The sequence below is a fragment of the Chrysemys picta genome, chromosome 16 (assembly GCF_011386835.1).
Source record: "Chrysemys picta bellii isolate R12L10 chromosome 16, ASM1138683v2, whole genome shotgun sequence".
NCBI lineage: Eukaryota > Metazoa > Chordata > Testudines > Emydidae > Chrysemys > Chrysemys picta.
In genome coordinates, this window is record NC_088806.1 from 32,318,369 (window position 1) to 32,339,643 (window position 21,275).

The window sequence follows — 21,275 nt, forward strand, 5'->3', positions numbered from 1 at the left end:
TGCTACATTTGTCTCATCTCTGGTGGAGATCACCCCTCTCAATGTGTGTTTTTTGGTAATCAAGTCTTGCTGGATGTAAGGGGTCCAATGGAGTCCCCCAAAGAGTTCACCTCCCTGTGTTTGTATGGGGAAATGGTGAGTTCATTTCATCCTCCTCAAAAGGCAGGTGACCTCAGCTGTGGCCCGGCTCCTCTTCCTCTTCTTCTTTCTTAACTTTGTGCCTCTCTTTCCTTTTTGAGTCTAGATTCACCGTCGAGATCCCCATCCAAAGTGGAAGTGACAGAGAAGACGACAACAAGGCTTTCAGAGAGCAGCTGTCCCAGCAGTGCCTCACCCAGCAACAGCTGTAAGTGCACAGGAAACTTAGATCTTAATCTGGAACAAAGGAGCTCTCTCCTCCTTCACAGGATTGAGTTGGTGAGACTCATCAGCAGTGGCCAAATGCAGCTCATCCTCATGGCCCCACTGTGTCCACTGCAGGAGGAGCCTCTTGGATTAGAATGTTCCATATGGTTCTGCATTCCAAACCTAGAGTTCTTCATGATCATTGAAGCAAATTTCCTGAGTTACTCTAAGGGGAAGAGTGGATTAGTTAAAAACCCAACCCTCTATTCCTTGTTGTCAGTTGTTGGTTGCATGTGTACATGCTGTCCCAGCTCTGCACAGATAGCTGACACAGCAGATCTCGATAGAACTGCCAAAAAAGAGACACTCTTCTGTAGGAAAGACGTTCAGCCAGGTTTATTGTTGATGAAGCACAGTCCTAATATCCCATAGACTCTACAGGACCACTAATGCATGTATTCCCGTTACAATGGACTAGCTCAGTGAATGGCGGAACTTGCCATTCCCCCCTCCTCAGCCAGACAGACACCCCTTCTGAGACCCCCCCCCCCCACCCTTTACACACTGATACAAACAAGTTACCTATTATCCTTCTGACTTGGTTAGTTACCACCCTTTACCTTGTACATGTTGGTTAGATCAAAGCATCTCTGTCCATCACTGCTGTCGTCCTGACCTTATCTTTAAGAGGGCCAGTGTGTCCCTGTGCCATCTTCGGGGAATGTGTTTACACCATATCTTGGTATTGAGGTGTTCTGGCACTAACCTTCTGGAATATGTTTACGTGAATACTTAGTGCCAAGAAGTGCTTGTGGTTTTTGCAATACCAGCCCTATTTCTGCCAGGTTTTGTGAACCTGATTTCTGCTCATAGGTTGACTCTTGCAAACTTTGTTTTCTTCGAGTGATTGCTCATGTCAATTACAAGTAGGTGTGTGTGCGCCGTGTGCACAATCATCGGAAGGTTTTCCCCTAGCGCTACCCATCGGGTCAGCTGTGGAGCTCGCTGGAGTGGCACCCTTATGGCGGTGAATATAGGTCCCTGCCAACCCACCGCCTCTTCAGTTCCTTCTTACCACCAGTATCGGGGGTAGCCGTGTTAGTCTAGATCCACAAAAACAACAAGGAGTCCGGTGGCACCTTAAAGACTAACAGATTTATTTGGGCATAAGCTTTCGTGGGTAAAAAAATCTCACTTCTTCAGATGCACCAGTGACGGTCGTTGGAGCTGCTTTGTTCTCTTGCCTTGGGCAAGCTCTTCTCCTAGCAAACAGTTGTTCTTGTAGCCTATATAGTTAGTTAGTTAGTTCATAGATAAGTTTCTGTTGGGGGTTACCCCTACCCCCTATTTTTCCTACTCCCGTCCGGGGACTGGGGCATGCCTCGGTCTCAAGGCTTCAAATCCTGCGGGTCTTGCCAAATCTATGCCCAGGGAGATCCTCACGACTCCTGCTTGGGGGAAGCCCACCAGACCTACAAGTGCAAGATCTTTAGGACTGAGTAGGAAAGGAACTTCAGACTTAATCTTCTTATGGAGTCGGCTCTCCATCCCCAGCTGGCTCAGACTGCGTTGGGATCCAAGCCCAGCACTTTGGTGTGGAGAGCACCGGTCCAGAGACCCGGGGCACCAACACTCTCCGGAACCGAAGACAAGTTTGGCAACTTCTCAGCACCAATCTCACTTGCCGGTGCCGCATAAGAAGCAGAGAAGAGCTGAAAGGGGGCCCTCGCCAACAGTCTGAGCAGGGCAGTGCGAGGGTGCCCGCAGACTGCATCCCACGTCCGGGCACTCAACTCCTGCTCAGGGGCACCTGGTACCACTGACTCCGGCTGCCCAGGTGGAACCATTGAGTCCATTTCTGTTGGACTCCTTGGGACGGGAGAACTAAATCGGGGAGTTGAACATGCCGTCCACTCCTGACACATTTGAGGCTGCCAGCACCGATCACCGGCACTGTCCCACATGCCACCGCTGTGGAGCCTGAGATCAGACCTTGAGCTGGAGTCGTATGTCTCCAGATGCAGCCAGCACCGGTCTTGTCGCTCCAGGCATAACGAGACCCAGCAACTTCTGATGATGCCCTGGCCACCACGGTGACAGGCACCCACTCAGTGACCCCATGGGTGCATCATCAAGCCCAAGGGCCAAGCTCCAGGTCTCTTTCGGTTGCCTCGGACAGACTGGGACCTCCATCTGCCTCCACGGTGAGGGAACCTCCAAGGGGTTCCGAGACCAGCACCCGGGCCGGCACCAAACTCGGCACCAAGTTTGCATCCAGCATCCCATCTGCTACTGCGCAGGAAGTACCTGCACTAGAAGACCGCCATGAGTTGGAAGGTCAGGAGGACCCCATGCCAATGAGGGCTGTTTCATCCTCCTCCCTGGACAAGGCAGTAGCAGGCTTGTCTGTCTCCTTACCGGCTTTGGCCAATAGAGCCCATCAGGAGCTGTTCAGAAGAGTAACCCAAAATCTTGACCTGCAAGCGGAGGTGGTGTGAGACGAAATGGACCCTATTGTGGACATTCTGATGCCAGAAGGTCCTTCCAGGATGGCCTTGCCATTGATCAAGACCATCCACAATACTACCAAGACCCTGGCACACTCCTGTTTCCATTCATCCCACGGCTAAAGGGGTGGAGAGGAAGTACTTTGTACCCTCTAAGGGGTACGAATACCTTTTCACCCAGCCTCAGGTGGGCACACTGGTCGTGGATGCAGCCAACGCCAAGGAAAGGCAGGGTTACCAGGGTCCCACTCCAAAGTCTATCTAAAGAGGCAAAGAAGCTGGATCTCTTCGACCGTAAGGTCTATTCCACCGGGGGGCTCCAACTTCAAATCGCTAATGAGCAGGCGGTTCTTAGCTGCTATAGTTCTAACTATTGGAACTCCCTGTCCAAGTTTAAGGAGCTACTTCCATCTGATGCCCACTCTGACTTTTGGGAGGTCCTGGAGGAAGGCAAGACCATTGCAAGGACTTCCTCACAGGCCGCATTAGACTCAGCGGACTCTGCCACCCGTACAATGTCCACAGCTATTGTCTTGCCATGCAGCTCATGGCTACAAGTCTCGGGCCTCCCCCCGGAGGTCCAACAAACTGTACAGGACCTGCCCTTCGATGGTGCAGGTCTCTTCACTGAGCAGACGGACTCTAAGCTCTATAGACTCAAGGACTCTAGAGCAGGGGTGGGCAAACTTTTTGGCTCGAGGGCCACATATGGGAATAGAAATTGTATGGTGGTCCATGAATGTTCACAAATTAGGGTGGGGTGCAGGAGGGGTTGAGGTCTGTGGTTGGGGGTGCGGGCTCCGGGGTGGGGCCAGCAATGAGGAGTTCAGGGTGCAGGAAGGGCTGCAGGTGGGGCGGGGGCAGGATGAGGGCTCCGGCTGGGGTGCGGTCTCTGCGGTGGGCCTGGAGATGAGGAGTTTGGGATGTAGGAGGGTGCTCTGGGCTGGGACCAAGGGGTTTGGAGGGCAGGCGGGGATCAGGGCTGGGGCAGGGGGTTGGGGTGCTGGGAGAGGCTATGGGGCGCAGGCTTCGAACGGCACTTACTTCAAGTGGCTCCTAGAAGCAGCGGCCATGTTCCCACTCCAGCTCCTACGCGGAGCCCTGGCCAGGTGGCTCTGCGCACTGCCCTGTCCACAGGCGCCACCCCTGCAGCTCCAATTGGCTGCTGTTCCTGGCCAATGGGAGTTGTGCGGGCAGCGGCAGCGTGGAGTCCCCTGGCTGCCCCTACAAGTAGGAGCTGAAGCGGGGCCATGCTGCCGCTTCTGGGAGCTGCGTGGAGCGGCCCCCGACCCTGCTCCCCAGCTGGAGTGCCACAGCGCCAGAGCGGGGCAAGCCCCAGACTCCACTCCCCAGAGGGAGCTCGAGGACCAGCTTAAAACTGCTGGCGGGCCGGATGTGGCCCACGGGAAGTAGTTTGCCCACCCCTGACTAGAGCGACCTTAAAGTCCTTGGGGTTTCATACGCCAGCCCCACAAAAGAAGCATTTTAAGCCTCAGCCCCTGCCTCGCTTCTACCCATCTCGGCCGAGGCAAGACTATAACAGGAGGTGGGGTAGGAGTAATAGGAGAAGGCCTCTCCTCCTTTACCCAGGGCCAAGGCTCGGCGAGACAGTCGCCGGCTCCTAAGAATGTTCTCAAAAAACATGTCTATTCCAAGACCCACTTGCCTCCCCTCTGTTGGAGTGTCGGGCAAGAAGAACTGAAGAGCGGCAGGTTGGCAGAGACCTATATTCGCCACCATAATTGCGCCACTCCAGGGGGCTCCACACCTACTTGGAATGAACATGAGCAACACATCTCGAAGAAGAACAACAGTTATGAAAGGCAGGTAACCGTTTATCTCAGCAGGGCCTGACTTTAGTTCAAGCTTTAGACCTTAAACCAAACCCCTCATACTAAGCCTCATGTCTCAGGCTCTGTTTCTACTACACTCCCGAATTTCCTTCCACACCTCCAGACACCCTGTCATCCATCTTGCATGTCTGTAAGACATCTCATCCCAAAGTGCTTCACAGGTTGTATGCACATGGATTGCTTCTCACCTCTGAGATAGAAAACACCAGTTGTTTAACAGTATACAACAAATCTTTAGGACAGGAAGTGAAGCAGAATCTCACATCCATTTGAAATTGCATGGTGGATTTAAGGAGGCAAAGTGGAATTACCAGAGTCAGTAATCTGTGCCAGGGCACAAGCAACCAAACTCCTAATAATTTACAAGAAGTTCTAGGGGAACTTTGATGGCCATGAGTGGCTGGGACTCTGAATTTTTAAGTCTTTCAGTTCAGCTGTCAATTCTTGCAAGACTTCCTTCTCCAGCATCATGCAGGTCAATCAGGAAAGGCTGTGGTAACTCTTCTTCTTGGGCCCGTTTTCCCGCCCCCTCCCCCCCCATACACTTTGTCCACTGGTAATGCATCTCAGTCTGGAGGTGACTTATCTCAGCTCAGGAGCGCTGCAATCATGTCCGGGGGTTGTTTCCTCTTTTGTGTTCAGGGGACAGTCACATGTCCAATGGTTTGGATCCTGTGGCCGAGACAGCAATCAGGCAGTTGACTGAAACGAATAACAAATCTGCCAAGAAGACCCCTACAAAACGCAGCACACTTATCATCTCAGGAGTTTCCAAGGTAACTGGTGATCTGGGAGCTCTCCCCCAAAGTTGTGTACTGAGGGTTGTTAATAGAGGTATGGGTATCATGATGCTTGGCCCTGCAGGGGACCCCATATACAAAGGAATCTATTTGTGCTGAATAATGACCTGCAGTCATGTAGCATCACCCCACAAAGGATCTCAAAGCACATTGCCATCACTGAAATGCAACTGTCTTTGGGGGTTCAGTAGGTCACAGCAGTAGGATAGAAAGTTAGTGAAGATGATGCAGTGTCCAGTAGAAACTTTATGGGGGATTTAGAGACTGGGAATGGGATTTAGCCAGATGTCCCTGGCTGGAGGACGGAGGAGGAGAACCATGCTGTGCTATGAGATCCACGCACTTCAAATATCTCTTGCCAAATAATGGCAACTATACAAATATACACTCTCCTAGCACTACACTGGGGCATTGGCTCCTCTGAGGAAACAGAACTTGAAAGGCTTGAGAATCAAAACATGGGGTTTCACAGTGCTTAAGAACGTGCGCAAAGCCCATCCGTCCTGAGACTGAGTCCCACGTGATGTTCCTTTCATGGGGCAGTTCAGTGTTTTGAAATATAACTCTGTAGCTTCTCCTCTCCTTCCAGGCCCCAGAAGCTCATTAGCCTCTAGATGGGAGAATTAGTAAGAATGGCTTAAGCTCTTTATTTTTAAGGAGGGGAGGAGATGGCCCAATGGAGACTAAGCTAATTTGTGAATTTTAACTCTCAACTTCTGTCTGTTTGACTTTTGCATCCCCTTCAGGTACCAATTGCCCAAGATGAAATGGCACTTTCTCTTGGTTATGCGGCATCTATGGAGGCCACCATGCATGGATACTCCATAATGGCAGGCATGTGCGACCACCCGCAGAGTTCCACTGAGCCATCCCAGCTGCTGGAAGCATCATTCTCAGGACAGAGAGCTAGTCAGGAGCTGGATGAGACAACACGATCAGACATCTCTGAGAGACCCTCGGTGGAGGACGTGGAATCTGAAACTGGCTCTACAGGAGCCCTCGAGACCAGGAGCTTAAAGGATCACAAAGGTGAGGCTGAGTGAGCAATGTTCAGCACAGCAGGGCCTGGGGGATGACATGATAGTCTCTCACTTTGGTAGTGCAACATCCTCCCTCTACCATCCGATGTGCGGGTCACGTTAACTTCACTCGTGTTCTGTGTTGCTGCTTTCATAATGGGGGACGGGAGGGAAATGTTTCGAATGAGTAGTTATGGCTATTTCCATAAGGGTTTGGGTGGTAGTGTTTTTGTAAGGCAGTCACTTCTTGTGAGCAAATCAAGATGAACTATATACTGTAATTCACGCTGCTAGCTAGGAGATCTTGCTAATTACTCAGCTGAGTAAGTGAGCAAATAAACAAGCAGGATACATTACAAAATACCAGGAAAGTATAGTGTAATTTTTAAGACTAGCTCGCTAGTAAGTATTCTGCAGGTATAGCCCATAAGTTACAATGATTATATCATCGGAGACCTTGCTATAATGTCTGTTTGAGCTTTGATGAGAATTGGAGCTGGTGTTAGGTGTATGTGTGTGAATTATGTGATGGAGGTTCTGCTGTAGTTAAGGTAAAAGAACCAAACACTTCTGCCTAGGCTAAATATTGATTGGCAGTCTGCAAATGAGGCAGTAAAATTGTGCTGGAGCCCCAGTTTAGACATGAGAAAATAGTCCTGAACTCATCCCTAACTTCCCCAGACCCATTGTAATGGATGCAAGACTAATGAGTTGAAATTCAGCAAAATATGAACCATGGAAAAGTTTATTAGGAGAGAATCTTGCCCCCATATTGATGAGCCTGAGAGAGAAAGGTGCAGGATTGCATTGTGGTCACTAGCAAAGAGCTAGCTCCAGTGATCACCAATAAGGAAATGGAGACAGAAAGGTGAAAAGGATAAGGAAGAAATGGCACACTAAATCATTGAGCTGATCTCTTGCCCACTCCCCCTTGCTCAGAGGTAGGTTAGTGCAGTGGTTCTCAACCAGGAGTCTGGGGTCCTCTGGGGGGTTGCGAGAAGGTTTCAGAGGGTCTGCCAAGCAGGGCCTATGTTAGACTTGCTAGAGTCCAGGGCAGAAAGCCGAAGCCCCACCTCATGGGGATGAAGCCTGAGGCCCTGAGCCCTGCCACCTTGGGCTGAAGCTGAAACCTGAGCAACTTAGGTTTGCGGGAGCCCCCTGTGGCGTGTGGCCCCAGGCAATTGCCCTACTTGCTACCCCCTAATGTCAGCCCTGGCTTTTATATGCAAAAAAATAGTAGTTGTGGCACAGGTGGGTCATGGAGTTTTTATAGCATGTTGGGGGGGGGGGGGGGGGCTTAGAAAGAAAGGGCCTGACTTTGGTTCAGGCCTTAGGTCTTACACCAGGCCCCTTATACCGGGCCTCATGTCTCAGGCTCTCCTTTCTACTACACTGAGATTGTGCAAAACAAGAAGGAAGTCTTTAAAAAGTGCTGGATCGCTGACCCTCTCCAATTCAAACCTAGGCCATCTGTCTCATCCCGGGTATGGAGAAGGGGTATTGCACAAATTACCACAAGACCCAGCTGAATGGAAGGACTTCCAGGGAGGGGCTAGATCTGCCTTTCATGTTTGGAAGCTCAAGGATAGTAAGAAATAGATGACTACCACCTAGCTAAGTTGTGACTCTTCTGCTGGCCTGTGGATGTCTCATTCTTTCTCCAGAGAATGTGGCTAGAGCAGAGGACTAACTTCAGAGTCCCTGGTTCTAGTCACAGCTCTGCATGTCCCTTTTCTGCTGTACTTCATAAACCTGTAAAATGGAATTGATGATGGCCCTTCACAGGGAGGTGTCTGTGAAGCACAAAATCATTTTGTTGAAAGCTCCCAAGGCAGGGCATCATTATGTCTGTCTTCCTCTTCATTTTGTCTTTTTCTCCAGTCAGCTTTCTCCGGAGCGGCACCAAGCTCATCTTCCGGAGGAAGAACAAGCAGAAGGAAGCAGGCCTGAGCCAGTCGCATGATGACCTGTCCAATGCCAGCACCAGCTCTGCCACCAGGAAGAAAGCCAGCAGCTTCTCCCGGCGCCTCATCAAGCGCTTCTCCTTTAAGTCTAAATCAAAACCCAAGACCAACGGCAGCACATCATCAATGGGCGAGAACTAAGGGTGGGATGAGCCAGTCCGAAAGGTTGCATTGAAGCCCCCTTTGTCTCTGTGTCTTTCCCACCCCAGGTATCTGCGAACTACAATCCAATTCCTTCCTCCCTCAGCTGAGGGGGACACCTCCCCTCCCCTGGTGCTTTATATTGGTTGAGGAGGTAAGGGAGTTATGAACCCAAAGTTTAGGTTGATTAGCCACCATGTTTCTGCCTCTTCTGGATATCATGACCCATTTGTTCTGGCATAAGGCCAGATAGCTTGCTAAGCAGTCATTCTGACTGCTCCCGGCACTGGTGGAATGACTCCATGTCCTCCTGATTGCCTTGCACCTTTGATTTCTCCAGATGACCTTCTAGAAGGGGGACAGGGTGTCTGCTCCAGGGTTAAGACTTAACCCCTTAGTTCCTGAAATCTTTAACTGTATGGCAAAAGAGACCCTTGAATAAATTTTTTGGGGAAAGGGGGTTAATCTATGGAAGATCAAGGCTCCTCCACGGTACTTCTGCATGGTGCGACGTTCATGGCCTGACTGAGGAGTAACACCTGTTTGCTGCAGCCTGCCAGCTGGGGTAAATTTTCAGGGGAAAGAGTAACTCCATAAACCAGTTATGCTATTTGAACAGTGCCCCCCTGTTTTGTAGAGAATTTGGGGGATTTTTCTTTTAAATTAAAGGACTTAACCAGAAGATGGGAACCTAGGTGAGACTCTGCAAGACAACTGGGTCCTTGCAAAAGTCCTCTTCTTATCACTACTGCAGCAGCTGCTAGCCAGACATAAGGCCCCCTTCTATTGCCAGGTGTGTATAGAAAGATGGCCTGATCCATAGATGTAGCTCCCCCAAATGGGGTGTCCACCACATCTAGCTGTCTGGACCAGCAGCTAGTCTTTGTACATATGGCCCCTTTCCCTACAGAGATGGTTGGGGCCACTGGAGAAGCAGATGTTGTTTGATCTTGTAGAATGCAAGCTCAGCTGTTGTGGTCCATGGGTGCTCTACTCTGAAGACCAACATGATGCTTGGAAAATGAGGGGTAGATTTGTGCTAGAGGAGTGTTTGCTATGTAGCTTGAAGTTTTATTTTAGAACCCCATGTGACCCATTCTTTAGTGGAAAGAATGAAGGTGAAGTCCTCCACAGAAAAGATTTAACTTATTAAAATGGACCTTTACCTAGTGGCTCCTGATGGCACTGACTCTTCCTCCTGCAAATCTGATTCTGACTGTATCTTTCTTTCAAATAATATGAATGTCCTTGATTTGTCTTGTATTGGCAGAGGAAATGATGCTAAGAAATGCAGAGGCCTTCAACTTCATTGCATGGAAGAGAATCTAGTAGACAGCTAGGCAGACTCTTTGCCCTGAATGTGGCAGGGGGTTAGAAGTTGCTGAATTTACTTTGGTTCCTTCCAAAATGTTCTGGTTTGACTCAATGTCCTATGAGAGTATCGTGTGGGGATAAATGGTTTGAAAAGGAGCATCTGCTCTTCAGCATGTAGAAGTGCGGAGAAGGGAGACCAGAGAAGAAATCAGCCTAAAAGATGAGGTCACCTGGGACTGGTCTTATTTTCCTCCTCCCCAAGTTACTAGGGTGGCTACTAGGATGGGAAATCATTTCTGCCTAGAAAGGGGATGTGGTGGTGGTGGTGTTTTGTTTTGTTGTATGTGGAAAAAATTATTCCTGGGTGATTGCAGGAGGACAATTATTAGGTTTTGCAAAAATTACAGAGGAAGTCTGGTCTATAGGAACATCCTTGAACAGTGATCATGGGGCACATCAAAAGACTAGAAGGGGGTTAGCAGTGCATAACTGTGAAGAGTTTAGGGTCAGGAACTATTCATGTTCCTGGGCTCAGGGAAGCACTAGGTTCTGGGTAGGATCCAGAGTGCACAGCTATGATTTGAAAGCTAACAAGTGGGACACCTAAGTTATAGGTGCTCTTTAGCGTTGTCCCGCTCACCCTAGCTAGACTGGGGTGTGCACAGTATAAAACAACTGGTCCAGCTGGCCAGTAGCCTCCTCTTTCCCCAGCTTTTGGTCCTGAACAGTGTGTTCAGTCTCAACATCCTTTCTATTTTTCTCCCTTTTCCTTCCTTACTGAGAAACCATCATGCTTATGCCACTCCTTCCCACACATTATCAGCCTACAGCACCTGCTATCTGTCACTGAAACATGAGCTCCTTGATGGAAACTGTGCCAAGATCTCAGTTGGGGCATGTTGGCAGTTTTGGATGACTCATAGAAAGACGTACCACCCACCTTTCTGTCACAGCTCACCTGTCTCTGTGGTCTCAAAGCTGTAGCCTTTTCTGACTGGAAATCCTCCACTTGCCTCATTCTTGGTTTTGTTTGTTTTTCTTTGTTTTTCTTTCTCAACTTTCGGGAGGTAGTTTAAGACTAAAAGTGGTTAATGTTCTGAAGCCAGAAGACATCAAGATTTCTCCAACAGCTACCTGTGAAACCCTGCAGTGGACACTATAGCAGTTTCTCTAGAAGGCTGAAGATAGTGAAATACACATGTTTGAGGTTAGACTGAACATAAACTATAATCTGAACATGACTTTGAATAACAGAAACAAGCAACTTCTGAGCTGGAACTTAACTGTTTCACAAATTTGATTTGAGCTTTAATTCTTCTTAAACGACAAACGGAATGGGCTGGCTCTGCTGGAGAGGAGCTGGCTGTGAAAATGCTAGTGCAGCTCATTGTATACTTCTTGAAATGTAAAAATCCATACACTTCAGTACGCCCAGATAGCCCTTTGCAGATGGCTGCAGGACATAGTGGATGTCTCCTTAGCAGGGTTAAACTAGGAGTCGCGTCTTTACTTTCTTATGAAGTTTTATTTAAAGTATCTGATAATTGGGTGATCGTATTCTTAGAGCAGGGTTGCTCAGTTGTATGGTCTTGGTTAAATGACACATTCTTCTCCTTTCTGCATCTTCACATTTGTACAGAGTAATTTTTCATGTATAGCTGCTACCATGCACAAGCAGTAGATTGTGGGACTTTTGCCCATGCTTTTTGTGTACTTCTGGGTACTTGATATATAAGGAATGGTGATGCTTCAGCCTCACAATTAGGTGGGATTAGGTCAAGTAATTGATCTACCTTTGGCATACTTCCAGGTGAAAGAGGCCCTGTACGTCTTTAGCATCCAAACATTTCTAGAATTTAATGTGTTTAAGGAGCAAGTCCTACAGGATTTTATTTTCAAAATTGATCCTTGAGTCTTAAAAGATCTAACTTTTTCTTTCTCTACTTGTATTTATTGCTTTGAAATGTTTGCTGTGTAAACTACCTTTCACAGAGGCTGCAGTACCCTCATGGGTTATTTATTCCCTCAACCACTTGACTGCTCATCTTGGTGCGATCACAGTAATTGTGGTATAACCACCAGGATCCCCAAGGATGAAGATGGCAGATTTTTCTGCACTCTTTAGATTAAAGCTGCGGAGCATCTCCTTAAAGGGTCACTGGGGTCAAACACTTAAATTTAATAAAAACTGGTTGTTTACCAAATATCAGTGTGTTGATGTGTGTGGGAGGAAAACTGAATGTAAAGTTAGGGTTTGCTTTTTTTTTTTCCTTTTTTTCTTTTGCAAGAATTGCACTCTTTTGGCACATCTGTGCATATAGTCCAACATTCTGCTGGCCGTTTGAGAACCAAAAAGTGAAAGTGATTCTAAACAAAATGAAACTGCAGTGTCATTTCCTAGGCTGAAGCTAATGCAAAAAATACACAATGTAAATGAATGTTAGTCTCTAATGTGATGGTAATAACACACAGCTAAAGAAATGCATTTTAAAAATAGTTTTTAATTTGAATGTCCTTTTCTAATTAGCCGTCAGAGCTATTCTTTAAGCCTATAGATGAAAAATTAAAGTCCATTTTCTGTCCTTAGTCTACAGGCAATCCTATCTCCTGTCAATAGAAACTGCATGCGTAGATAAGGGATGCTGTGCAGCTTTAAATTAAGAGAGACACACATACAGGCTAAGTGCAAAAGGCAGTGTTATTAGTGCAAAAGGCAGTGTTATGGAGATCTCTCTTTCAAAGGATATTTCAAAAAGCTGCTTGTTAATGGAACCTAATTGTGTGTGTGTGTTGGGGGGCGGGGTTCTTTGTAAACATTTATTGTTTGGCTATCTTTTTACAGGCTATGATATGAACTGATTGAAAAGGAGAGGTATGATCAGTAGGTCTGGTTACTAGCCTTTACAGACTTTGTGGTGTCCCATACTGGCAATCCTCCCTATTCCCATAGGCATTTCTTGTAATGTGGTATATTTAAAAAAAAAAAACTGCTTCTTACAAATATCTGTTGAATACACTTAAGGATTTCACAGTCAGATGAGTTGAGGTAATGGAAAGGGGACTACAGCCAGGCAGAGAATGGGACAAATAACAGTGGGGTGAAGTTGGGGATACTGAAAAGTTTTATACAGACCTCTGCAAATTGTTCACTCTTTACTCAGCTAAGTTAATTACTTCTTTTCAAATTAGAATATGCATGTATGTACATACAGGGTGTGTATGTGTGTATATATGTATGTTTACGGAAGTTTTCTTCTGTTTCCTCTGAGTTAATCATTACTTAGGGACTTGTTTCCTGTGACAACATCTTTCTTTGGGTTAGATTTCAAATCTATAGAGCTGGGGGCTTGTGGGCAACTAGCAAGCCAATCTGATCCCAGATGGGACAGCAGCTGTGACTTAGATCTTATTTGTTCCTTTCAGCTGTCTTTTTCTTCCCTTCCTATACATAATGAATATACAGTGAAGGTGTCATATCCTTGGTAGCAGAGATTCAGTGAAACCTCTTGTAAAATAAAAAGCTGGTGTGTACCCTGTGATATTGTAGCTCCTTTACATGAGTGGCCCTCAACTCAGGACTCCTTTCACAGGTATCTGCTTGCTTTGCTCACTTGCACAGGTTCTGGAGCAAATACCCACACTGAGCCTGAGCTAGTGCCCCACACTTGTGCTCTTTTGTACTTTGATGCCTTCTTTGTGGGTGGATTATTTTAACCCCAGATTTCAATACAAAGAAAAATAGGAACTGTTTAGCTATTTAAGAGATTAGAGTACAATGATTTATTTAAAGATGAAATGGATGAAATTCTGCACCTTTGTAAATGTTTAAGAAGAGTTCCATTGCTGTGTAATGGCCTGAACTTGTTAACTTATTAAACTAAATGGGAGTTATAAACAGTATCTTGTGTCCTCACTTCACATGTCTTGGAGTTTGTTGAAAGGGTTCGAATAGCCAGAAATCCCTGGATTTTTGTTGTTGTTTGTTTAAAAACAAAAAATTGTTACACTTAACAGCTTATGGAATTTGAAGTGTAGTGGTGGAATAATAGTTAATGAGAGATGAAGCCTTCAGCAGTTGCTGTGTGTCTAGACTAGTACTATCACTCCATCTCTTCTGCAATATACCGTTTTTCAGAGAGAAGCAATGGGTGGGGGGAATGCACCCATACAAGTTTGTGGTGTGGGTGATGTAATACTCCAGCAGTATTAGTTACCTCGGTTAAATAGTTAGCTCTGTTCCTTCTTGACTTTCTCTGGTGTATACCTTGTGCTCCTGGCTCTTCCTTTCCACCTGCCTCTGCAACAGCTTTGGGATACATTTTAACCTGTTAAGTGATGCAACTCATTAGACCTCCCTATGTGGAAACTTAGCTCTGCTGGATATAGGACGTAGCCTATGCTGAGGCATGTCTTATTTCTAATCTAGTGTCCCATCTCCTGTATCAAGTCTGTATAGGATACATTGTGTCCTTGATTCCACTAATACTAAGGTAAAGAATCCTACACTTTCAACATGGTTATGGTTATACATAATAATAATAAATGATACTCTTAATCTTTGTATGGTTCTTTCCACATATCTGCCCTTCATTGCTTTGAAAAAAATAGGAAACCAGCTTCCTGTGGCATGAGCAGGCTACCAGCAGCTATGTGACCTTATGTAAAAATGTCTTGTGCAAGTGGCTTTTGCTATATAGCTATCACTATACATCATGCAACAACAAATTGGTCCTAGAAAACCTATTAACAATGCTACATATTCTTGAGCCTCATCCAGTGGCCCATTATCTTTTAGCCAACTACTTATATATGAATAGATAGAAAAAAGTGCTGTATAAAAAATTAATATTGTTATTCCCTGGAACATAAAGGGAGGAAAGAGGAAGGATGTCTGGGGTGGGAGCATTCATGAACAACTGAAGGGAATGGGGGAGTGTTTAGAGCATCTAAGCAGCTGTCTATGGGGGGAGCAGAAGGAAAATAGTGTAGGGAGTGTTAAGGAGACAAACACACCTGGAGATACTTGCAAGAGGAGGCATGGTGGCAGATTGGAGGGGGTTGCAAATGGAGATGGCTAAGATGAGTTGAGGGTAGCACATAGGGAAATGATTAAGGGAAGCCCTTAGCTCCCTCCTCCACCACTAATCTTCCTGAGCTCACACCTCAAAATAGGAACTATCTAGTATAGCAGATGAAGGGAAGAGGACACTTGAATGTGTATAGAGAGACACATTGAAAATGTCCAGCAGGGGTAATGAGGGAGACTTAGTTAGAGAGGGCTTGAAGGGGGACTTTTTTTAGGGCGTACATGCAGGGATGAGTACAGGGTACTGACAGAGACTTGTAATGGGGAGAAGTTTGCAAATGTTCTCAATAGGGACTTGCTTTTGGGTGAGCAGACAGGGAGAAGTTTATATACCTCTATCATATCCCCCCTTAGTCACACTTTTCATTAGCCAACCTGGCTAGCTCTCTGGCCGCCCAGCTCTGATGACAGTGACGCCACCAGCAGCAGCAGTGCAGAAGTCCTCACTTAACTATGCGCTGCCCAGAGCAGGCAGAGGGTTCAGGGTGCCCCACAGCAACCCCAACAGCCCCACTCTGCCCCAGGCTCCTGGGCCTGCCGCCCGTGGTTGATGCTCCCCGAGGGCTCTGCGAGAGCCAGGTTCCCCCACCTGGGTGGCTCTTGGGGGCTGTAAGCAGTCGAAGGGTGGCGGGAAGCTGAGGGGCAGCCGCAGCCCCAGGGCCAAGAGCAGCAGCAGGAGAAGGAGACAGGGGAGCACCCCAGCTGCCCATCCCACGGCACAGCCAGCACATCAGTCATCCCCCACTGGCCGGCTCCAGCCGCCAACCTGGCGAGGAGGAGGGCAATGGGGGGATGGGGCAGGAGGCAGGGCTGGCACTTAAGAGGAGCAGGGAGCAGAGCCATAGAGATGGGTGGGGCCCTGTGGCAAGGGTGGGTGCAGCCCCCCCAATTTTCTGTCTACCCCACCTCAGCCCCCCCCACTGGGAAGAGGATGGTGCCACCCATGGAGGGGGGAAATTGGGGTTTGAGGGTTTAGGTTTGGGTTTACAGGGTCAGGGTCTAGGGGTTGGATTAGGGTGAGGTTAAGGGGGAGTTAGGTTTAGGGTGTGGATTAGGTTTGGAAAGGGTTAGGGGTTGAGAGGGAGAGTTGGATTAGGGGAGGGGAGGGGTTAGGGTTCTGGGAAGCAGGGTTGAGGGTTAGAGGGTTGTGTTTAATGCGAGGGTTAGGATTAGCTTTAGGGATTAGGTTGGGTAAGAGTTTGGGTTCAAAGGTGTGTTAGAGTTAAGGGGTTATGGTTAGGGTGGGGGTTATGATATAATAGGGTGATGGTCAGGGATCAGGGTTAGTTGAAGCATTAGGGTGCAGGGATCAGGGTTGGGTTGCCTAGGCTGAAGGGAGGGGTCAGGGTTTAGGGTTGGGTTGTGGTGTGGGATAGGGTCAAAGGTTAGGGGGAGGAGTTGGGTTAGAGTATTGGAGAACAGGAGTTAGGGTTAGCAGGTGAGGGCTCAGGGTTGGTCTTGTTTGCTGTTCTAATTGCTTGAATTGACCATTCTGTATCAATTTCCTATAAATGTAGTTTAATTCCTTTTATTGACTTTTCAAAAACATTAGTTTAATTATTATTATAACACCACCTATGTTTTTACTGTGACATAGTAAATTACAGGTTTTAATACTCTTGTTTCTTATTTTTAATGTCAGGCTATTATTTGTGATCATATCACTTGAATGCTGCCTGATTTCCTTGGTTACCTCAGCCCTGGTCCCAAAGTAGCAATTTGTGATGGATGGTTTATGCCCTGTCACAGTTTCCTACCCCATGAAATCTCTATATTAAATTTGGATCTCAATAACACAAATGTTTTCTAACTTAGAAAAATGTATTGTTAGAAAACTCATCTCATGAGTGTGCCAATTTCAAATAGAGATTTCCCAGAAGTAGCACATTGTAACAATGCATACCCCATCTGCCACAAATCGCTACTCCCAGACCCAGGGCTGGTGAATTGTGGGGGTGGTGAATTGCATCAGGACAGCAAAAAAATTGCTATGTCCTGTAACTGCAACCATTAGGAAATTGGGACAGGGAGCAGTTTTTAATAACACGTCCTGACCCTACAGAGGAGATACTGGGATGTTTCCCCCCACCACACATCAGGCTCTCCACATTAGGGTCAGTGGCTGCCAGGGCAGCTGGGGGCTGGTCTTGGTCTCAGTGGTGAGCAGGCTACTCCGGTAGCAGGAGAGGGTGAGATCTGGGGCAGGTTGTTCAGCAGCCAGGAGCCCACGGGCTTGTCCGTCCCGGAGCAGATGAGGAGCACAGTGTGCAGCTGGTCCATGCACCTGCTGTAGCGCTGCTCTGTGGCCAGGCTCTGCTTGGTGGTGGCTGCAAGAGATGGGTCAACATCAAAAACAGCACAGCAAATGGGGGGGCAGGAGCTGCTGTGGCAATCAGCCACCAGCCAGACCCACAAACCTGTCAGCCTGCAGCATCACCATCTGTCCTCCATGTGCCACACACACCTCTCCACCCCTCCTCTGTATGCCAGAGACGCTCATCTATCCATCTCCAGACATCTCTGTTTCTCACTGATTTTCCATGCAGCACCCAACACAATGAGGCCCGGACCTGAGTGAGGCTTTTCGGTGCTGCAGTAGTGGAGCTGTAGGGTGACAGTGCATCTCTAGTCTCAGCCCCTTTTCTCTCGAGCCCGGAGCCATGACTCTGAGTTCACACCTCTCAGGCCCAGACCCCATAGCCCTGAAGATACTCAACCAGCCACTCGTGCTCTGTGATCCCATTACAACAACAAGAATCTCCCCAAAATCCCCATGAAGATGTGTGAGGAGTGACACCTTGAGGCTGGCAGGCAGCATGAACTCTCCTCAGCATGGCATGGACCATCCCTGGGGCAGACAGATCCTATATGACCCATAGGAGACCACGGCGGGCAAGAGAGTGCATCCCACTGAGCCTGATAGGAGGTGTGGACACTCCCTCTGGGTTGCATTGGGGCAGACAGACCCTCCCCCGAGGTGGATGCGCCCCAGCCCCTGGGAGACTACAGGGTGCCAGGGTGCTATTGTGTGGCCAGGGAGGTTGAAGTGTTCTCCTACAGGTTTTTGTATATTGCCATTCCTGATATCTGACTTGTGTCCATAGCAGATGTAAAGGTAGCCATCTTACAGCAAAAAAAATTCAGGATCAGACTCCAAAGAGAAACTGCTGAGCTCCAGTTCATTTGCAAATTTGACACCATCAGATCAGGATTAAACAAAGACTGTGAATGGCTATCCAACTACAGAAGCAGTTTCTCCTCCCTTGGTGTTCACACCTCAACTGCTAGCAGAGCACCTCACCCTCCCGGATTGAACTAACCTCATTATCTCCATACTGATTTATACCTGCCTCTGGAAATTTCCATTACTTACATCTGAAGAAGCGAGGTTCTTACCCACGAAAGCTTATGCTCCCAATACTTCTGTTAGTCTTAAAGGTGCCACAGGACCCGCTGTTGCTTTTTGTCGGTAGACAGGATACTGGGCTAGATGGACCTTTGGTCTGACCCCGTACGGCCTTTCTTATGTGTGTTTCTCCCATGGAGGAGCAGTGACACCCGGCAGCCAGTTGGGGTAATGCATAGAGTGTGTTTCAGTTGCAGCGACAGTGACACCCGGTGGTCAGTCAGGGTAATGCACTGAGTAAATTTATTTGGAGCAGCAGTGACATCCAGTGGTCACTCGGGGTAATGCACGGAAGGTGTTTCCCTTGGACCGGCAGTGACACCCAGTGGCCAGACGGGGTATTTCACAGAGTGTAACATAAGAAATAGCAGAGCAGCAATGACACCCAGTGTCCAATCAGGGTAATGCACAGAGCATGTTTCCCTTGGCGCAGCAGTGGCACCTGATGGCCAGTCAGGGTAATGCACAGAGGGTGTGTCCCAGGGAGCAGCAGTGACACCCAGTGGCCAGTCAGGGTAATGCAAATTGTGTGTCACCCATGGAGGCGCAGTGACACCCAGTGACCAATCAGGGTAAGGCACAAAGTGTATTTCCCATGGTGGAGCAGTGACACCTGTGGCCAGTCAGGGTAATGCAGAGCATATGTCTCCCTCGGACCAGCAGTGACACCCAGTGACCTGTTAGGATAATACACTGGGAGGGGTCTCTCAGGGAGGAGCAGTGGCACCCGGTGGCCAGTCAGGATGATGCACAGAGGAGGTTTCCCATGGTGGAGCAGTGCCATCCGGTGGCCAGTCAGGGTAATGCAGAGAGTATCAGAGGGGTAGCCGTGTTAGTCTGAATCTGTAAAAAGCAACAGAGGGTCCTGTGGCACCTTTAAGACTAACAGAAGTATTGGGAGCATAAGCTTTCGTGGGTAAGAACCTCACTTCTTCAGATGCAAGATTTCAGAGTAGCAGCCATGTTAGTCTGTATCCGCAAAAAGAACAGGAGTACTTGTGGCACCTTAGAGACTAACAAATTTATTAGAGCATAAGCTTTCGTGGACTACAGCCCACTTCTTCGGATGCATACAGAGTGCTAACAAATTTATTAGAGCATAAGCTTTCGTGGACTACAGCCCACTTCTTCGGATTCATACAAATAAATTTGTTAGTCTCTAAGGTGCCACAAGTACTCCTGTTCAGATGCAAGAGTATGTCTCACTTGGAGCAGCAGTGACACCCAGTGGCCAGTCAGGGTAATGCATGAGGTGGGTGTGTCTCCAATGGAGGAGCAGTGACACCTAGTGGCCAATTGGAGTAATGCAAAGAGCATGTTTCCCTTGGCGCAGCAGTGGCAACTGATGGCCAGTCAGGGTAATGCACAAATTGTGTTTCCCATGGCGCAACAGTGGCACCCAGTGGCCAATCAGGCTAATGCACAGACGGTGTGTCTCAGGGAGCAGCAGTGACACCCAGTGGCCAGTCAGGGTAAGGCACAAATTGTATTTCCCATGGTGCAGCAGTGACACCTGGTGGCCAGTCAGGGTAATGCAGAGAGTGTGTCTCCCTTGGAGCGGAGCAGCAGTGACACCCAGTGGCCAGTTGGGGTAATGCACGGGGGGGGGTGTCTCCCAGGGAGGAGCAGTGGCACCTGGTGGCCAGTCAGGGTAATGCACAAATTGTGTTTCCCATGGAGCAGCAATGATACACAGTGGCCAGTCACGATGATGCACAGAGGATGTTCCCCATGGTGGAGCAGTGACACCCAGTGGCCAGTCGGGTAATGCATGAGGTGGGTGTGTCTCCAATGGAGGAGCAGTGACACCTGGTGTCCAGTCAGGGTAATGCAGAGAGTGTGTCGCCCTTGGAGCAGCAGTGGCACCCAGTGACCAATTGGGGCAATGCATAGAGGGGGAGAGGTGTCTAGGGTGACCAGATGGGATGAAGAAAATATTGGGACAGATGGGGGGGTGGGGTGGAGGGGGTCCTGCCTGTGGAGCAAAAAACAAAAAAAGCGGACTCCTGCCAGCAGAGGAAAAAAAAAAGCCGAGTCCCGCCACAAAACAAAACAAAAACAGGAGTGTGAAATATCGGGACAAATTGCGTCCCGACCAAACCTAGGGGTGTCTCCCATGGTGGAGCAGTGACACCTAGTGGCCAATTGGGATAACGCACAGAGCATGTTTCCCATGATGCAGCAGTGACACCTGGTGGCCAGTCAGAGTAATGCACAGAAGGTGTTTTCCTTGGAGCAGCAGTGACACCCAGTGGCCAGTCAGGGTTACGCAGAGAGTGTGTGTGTGTGTCTGCCTTGGAGCAGCAGTGGCACCGGGTAACCAGTCAGGGTAATGCACAGTGTATCGTATCAGAGGGGTAGCCGTGTTAGTCTGAATCTGTAAAAAGCAACAGAGGGTCCTGTGGCACCTTTAAGACTAACAGAAGTATTGGGAGCTGCTCCCAATACTTCTGTTAGTCTTAAAGGTGCCACAGGACCCTCTGTTGCACTATCGCCCATGAAGCAACAGTGACACCCGGTGGCCAGTCAGGGTAATGCAGAGAGGATGTCTCAATTGGAGCAGCAGTGGCACCTGGGGGCCAGTCAGGGTAATGCAGAGAGTATGTCTCTCTTGGAGCAGCAGCAGTGGCACCCAGTGGCCAGTCGGGGTAATGCAGAGTGGCCAGCTCTGTCCCCTTCATCACCTGGCTTCACCCCTCATGGTGGCCATGCCTCTGCTCCTTGCTAAAGGCCAGCTCATCTCCTCTCCCCCCGGCCAGGGTTTACAGCAATATAACCTTTATTAAAATAAAATAGTAAACAGGATTTACTCCAAGTCCATCTAAATAATCTAAATCTGT

General features: G+C 48.3%; 1 protein-coding gene across 11 annotated transcripts in view; it reads left to right on the forward strand.

The window, feature by feature from the left end:
• The window catches only part of C2CD2L (C2CD2 like), a 39,814-nt gene extending 25,976 nt beyond the window's left edge, over positions 1 to 13,838 (forward strand). For 10 of the 11 annotated variants that reach the window (XM_065569200.1, XM_065569201.1, XM_065569199.1 and 7 more), the window contains 4 exons: positions 245 to 346; positions 5,348 to 5,481; positions 6,252 to 6,534; positions 8,406 to 13,838. In XM_065569200.1, coding sequence (XP_065425272.1) covers positions 245 to 346; positions 5,348 to 5,481; positions 6,252 to 6,534; positions 8,406 to 8,629 — 743 coding nt within the window. In that variant the 3' untranslated portion in view covers positions 8,630 to 13,838. The remainder of the gene's footprint in view (positions 1 to 244; positions 347 to 5,347; positions 5,482 to 6,251; positions 6,535 to 8,405) is intronic. The other variant, XM_065569197.1, reaches the window with a different exon arrangement.
• Positions 13,839 to 21,275: the final 7,437 nt, after the last annotated feature.